Raw genomic sequence first — 5147 nt, forward strand, 5'->3', positions numbered from 1 at the left:
AAATATAAGCAATTAGAATTGTTGATCACACACAACCACCGGTCTTGTTGTTCTGGGGTGACACATATTATTTTCTCCCCCTGTTTGGCCATAAATGTTGCCAAAGCCAAAAGAAGTGTCTTCTCCTCGCTCAACGAGTTTAAATAAGTCCAAAAATAAAAAAGACCGAAAAAAATTAAAATAGGCGGAAATAAATGTAACAGAACAAGCAAAACAAAAAAAAAATAAACACACTAGACTCTAGTTGCAATTACTGCTCAGAGTCAGAACTAGCTGAGGTGTCGGAAGAACTTTCTTTCTCAGAGTCATCAGCAGGACTAGCACTTTCTTCCTCCACTTCTTGATCATCTTTATCTTCCATCTCTTCTGTACCTGCAAACTCCTCATTCTCATCCATTTCCAGAGTTTGTATCATTTGTTCAAGAGACATTTTTCTAGCTTCCAATTCTTTGTAAGTCTCTTTTAGGATTGCTATGACTTTTGCTTTATTGACTGATGCTTCAGATTTGGAAGTTTCAGCTGATGTCATGACAATGTCTGGAACATGCTTTCCTTTAAATAGTTTGTAATGAAAAGCCAAGGGACTTTCTCTCTTGCACACCACATCATGTTCGTTGAGAATGGATATTGATCCAGAATTATACCACTCAAGAGGGATGGAAAGGCAATTGGACCCTTAATACTGAAGCTTCCAACATGCTTCATGGTTTGGTCAAAAATATATGCTCCATAATCAAACTTCGCCTTTGTTCCTACAGCATACAGAAATCTACCAAGCACAATTGAGATACTGGAGTTGTGATTTGTTGGAACCCAATTAGCTGCTCCTATTTTGTGAAGCATTGCATACTTGATGCTCAGCTTACTTGCAGTTAGTTTCTCTTTCATGGGCAAGCTTTTTACCTGCTTGGCTGTGATCACTTGACAAACTTGGTTGTCTGTTACTTCCAACTCAGTTTGAGCTTCATCTGTTCTTCCCAAGAATTTATTAATCACAGAAGGAGAGAATGATACACACTTACCTCTTACAAACACCTTTCTGTAGTCTGCACTTCTGCTATTGTCACACTCTTCAGATAGGTTTACCAAAAATTCTTTGACCAGCTTCTCATAGCATTTGGGAAGATTCCACACAGTTTTTAGCAGTCTAGCTTCTTGAATCAGTTCTAGGACCTCCTTGTTTTCAAGAGCATTAGGAGCCAATTCCCGTTCAACAGCCAATCTCTTTTGAAGAACATATTTCCATCTGTTGACACTAGAGGCATAGTGAAAAGATACATTATCAATGGGAACATCAGGGATACTAGCAGCAAGCTTAATTGTTGTAGGCTTCTTCCTTGAAGGGATGTCAGGGACACTGACTTCAACATCAGATTCAGGTTCAACAATTTCCCGCTCTTTACTTTTCTTTGGAATGACCCTGCTCCAAGATTTTGAGGGACCAACCCCTTTACTTTTGGTAACAGCTTTGCTCTTGACAGGACCTGCAGACGTACTCTTCTTCCTGATAGCGTCTTTGACAGGTTTGTTCACTTGAGTGCTCCTTTTTGGTGATCCTTGAACAACAGATTTTCCTTTTCTTCTTGTCATTAGCCTGTTGGCTACAATCAGATTCAAGGAAGTAAGTAATTCGTCTTCATAGTACTCATCTAAGTCTACCATATTAGTATCAGTTTCAGTATTGGCCTTAGGGTGTACATTATTTTCAATGTCATTGACATCCTCGGTGACATTGGTATTTTTAGTTACCCCTTGTTCATCCTTGTTGATTTCTAGGTCACTATCCACGGTGTGAACAGCCTCAGCCTTACTGGTGTTATTGGGGGGATCCGCCATTACGGTTTTTAGTGGAATGGTTATTCCAGGCACTTGATGATTCTCCTTCAGAATACGTTTAACAATCCTAGTAATTGCACTATCGACATACTTGGATCCTTCTTTAGTAAGTTTCTCCATGGTAGAATATGCTGAGGATTTGGTGCCCTTGTTCTGAATACCCTCCTTGGGTCGTTTTGCATGAGTCGTTTTAGGCTTTGTGGCCTTTACTTTGTCACTGCTAATCGTCCTTAAAGGGACAACCTTAAGAACCCTATTAGGGTTAGAGGAATCTTCTGGTGTTGCTGAGTCTGAGACGGGAGATTCATCATTCGATTTCTGAGACATTTTGAACCTTAGTGAACCAGAACTTGTTTCATTCTTGTGAGAGCAACAGATGTAAATCAATCTCAGAAAGTAGCTAGTAGAACTACTAGGAAGGTTTGCCGTTTTTAGAATATTAGGGGATCGAAGGGGCTTTATATGCACACTGAGTGAGGGAAATTTCAAAACATGGATTTTGACTAAGCCCAAATAATATTCCCTCACGTTGGTTAATTGCTATAATGAGTTTTGGTAGCAAATACCCAACATACCCTTTTCTGTCGCATTGTCTTTAGATGTTGTTGCAACATTCTCTGTGACATTGCTTTCAGACAGTCCTTTGGGATTATTGCTCTCATTTAACTTTTCGAGTTTTCTTTCCCGATCTGTAATGTCCATCACAAGGCTTGCTCTTTCTTCTAGCAAAAATCTATCGATACTTCTGTATTCCCTCACTTTGCAAACAGTTTCTCATTCATTACACATGTCTCAGAGAAGCCAGTAGAAATTTCAATTTTGGTGAGTTCTCCAAGATAGGATTCTTCATCAGGTTCATCAGACTCATCAGATTCATCAGATTCGTGTCGATGAGTTCTTAATTTGTCTTTGATCATAGAGTAGTCAGAGAGGTGAACAAGTGTGTCAGGCTTCCATAGATAGCAACTATCCTTAGATCTAAACCCTTCATGACTTCCTCATTTGCTTCATTAGTGATTATGCACTCATTTTTGGTGAACCTAGCATTAAATCCTTCATCACATAACTGACTGATGCTTATTAGATTTGCAGCCAGTCCTTGCATGAGTAGAACATTGTTTAGATTGGGAATACCCACTCCTTCTGTCTTTCCTACACCTTAGACTTCTCTTATTTCTCCATCACCCAGTGTTACTTAGTTGTCTCCTTCTAGTTTGAGATGTACTAGAGAGCCCTTTCTCCCGGTCATATGATTTGAAGAACCACTGTCAAGGTACCAATCCTCTTTTGTTGGCCTCCTCAGAGAAGTGTGTGCTACCAGAGCAACATCCTTAGCTATCCCAGAATGCTTCTTGTTACTAGTATCATGATCAAGTTTGACTTGTTGAGTTTGGTCTGGATATCCAAATAGTCTGAAACAGAATGGCTTTATGTGACCAAATCTTCCACAGTGATGACACCTCCATTTCTGGAACCTTTTCTTTGAGAGCCTTCTTCTTCTGTTTTCTTGATGTTGTGACATTTGGATTGACATCGGGTTAGTCACACACTTTTTGGATTCTTTCCTCCTAATTCCTGAGATTAGTTCCTCTTTAGCCACGAATCCCACTCCAGACATGTCTCCTTATCTTTGTCCAGATTCCAGAATTTCTTCTAGAGTATCAGACCCATTGTTCAGCATTTTGAAAGACTTGGTCATTTGATCAAGTTTATGGTTCAACATGCTTACTTCACTACTGAGGGAGTCTATGGTTGCAAGGTGTTTAATCTTTTCAGATTCTAGATCTCTTATGATCACCTCTCGCTTCTCCACTTGTTTGCAGACTTCGGCATTCTCCCTACACAACTTCTTGTACGAGGAAGCTAGTTCATCAAAGGTTAGCTCATCATCACTGGAATCATCATCAGACTCATAGATTCTTGTTGAAACTGTGACATGCTTTGCAGTTTCCTTTTCTGAATCTGAGTCTTCATCAGACCAAGTAACAGTGAATCCTTTCTTTTGCTCCTTGTGATAGGTAGGACATTCAGCTCTAATGTGTCTGAATCCTTCACATCCATGACATTGAACCCCTTTTCCTATATAGTGCTTCTCCTCAGCTTTAAACCTTTTACCTGAGTCATATGTTTGATTGATGTCATAGGAAGTGTTCCTGACATCGGGTCTGAACTTCTGATCAACCCTTTTAATATGTCTGTTGAATTATTTTCCAAGCATGGCTATAGAGTCTGATAAATTCTCATCACTTACACCATTGCTTTCTTTTGAATCATCACCTGTGTTGGTGACAAAAGCAGTGCTTTTGTTCTTTTCAACAGGTTCACAGATGCTTGACTCAAAGGTTTGGAGAGAACCAAGAAGTTCGTCCAGCTACATGTTGCTGATGTCTTTAGCTTCCTCAATGGCAGTTACCTTCATATCAAATGGCTTAGGCAGTGATATGAGGATCTTCCTTACCAGTTTCTCTTCAGTCATTTTCTCACCTAAGGCTGCAGAGTTGTTTGAAATCTCACGGACATTCATGTAAAACTCATGAATGGTTTCATCCTCTTTCATCTTGAGATTTTCAAACTTAGTGGTAAGTAATTGAAGTGTCGACATTTTTACCTTTGACGCACCTTCATGTGCTGTTTTGAGAATATCCCAAGCTTCTTTAGCCAACTCACAGTGTTGCACAAGTCTGAAGATGTTCTTGTCGATACCATTGAATATTGAACTTAGGGCCTTGGAATTTCCTAACGCTAACTCTTCTTCAGATTTTCTCCATTGAGTTTCAGGAATTAGAACAGTGGTTGCATCTTCCAGAATTTTCTCAGGATGTTTCCATCCACTTTCAACAGCTTTCCAGGCCTTGTTGTCCACTGGCTTAATGACTGCTACCATACGGGGTTTCCAGTAGTCATAGTTAGAGCCATCCAGGATAGGTGGTCTGTTTCCAAACACTAATAGTTCCTTCTCTATAGTACCAGAATTTTGTTATCCCTAGATCTCACCCATATATAAACAAGCAGGGTGCCAGGTCTGATGCCAATTGAAAATTCTAGTAACACACACTCGATGTCAAACTGGATGTTATGACATCCACAATTACGCAGTACAGACAATAATAATAAACATCATAAAACAATAAAGAACACACAGAATTGTTTACCCAGTTCGGTTCAACACAACCTACTCTGGGGGCTACCAAGCCAGGGATGAAGTCCACTATTAGCAGTATCAATTCAGAGCTAAATTCCCAGTTTACAACTCCTCACTTAATCACTACCCAATGACCTTTCTACCTAGGTTCTACCTAGATATGGAATAT

General features: G+C 39.7%; 1 protein-coding gene across 1 annotated transcript; it reads right to left on the bottom strand.

Annotated features, from left to right (window-relative positions):
* Window positions 1-250: 250 nt before the first annotated feature.
* On the bottom strand, window positions 251-2163 carry LOC131658832 (uncharacterized). The gene is made up of 2 exons (XM_058928084.1): window positions 645-2163; window positions 251-537 (listed from the first exon to the last, which is right to left on the bottom strand). The coding sequence occupies exons 1-2, from the start codon at window positions 2161-2163 to the stop codon at window positions 251-253; spliced, it is 1806 nt and encodes a 601-aa protein (XP_058784067.1).
* Window positions 2164-5147: the final 2984 nt, after the last annotated feature.

Source organism: Vicia villosa, linkage group LG3, assembly GCF_029867415.1.
Source record: "Vicia villosa cultivar HV-30 ecotype Madison, WI linkage group LG3, Vvil1.0, whole genome shotgun sequence".
Lineage (NCBI taxonomy): Eukaryota > Viridiplantae > Streptophyta > Magnoliopsida > Fabales > Fabaceae > Vicia > Vicia villosa.

Coding starts and splice junctions, on each gene's coding strand:
- LOC131658832 (XM_058928084.1), bottom strand. CDS start 2,163: ATGTCTCAGAAATCGAATGATGAATCTCCCGTCTCAGACTCAGCAACA. Junction 538..644: donor CTTTCCATCCCTCTTGAGTG/GTATAATTCTGG, acceptor AGCATGTTCCAG/ACATTGTCATGACATCAGCT.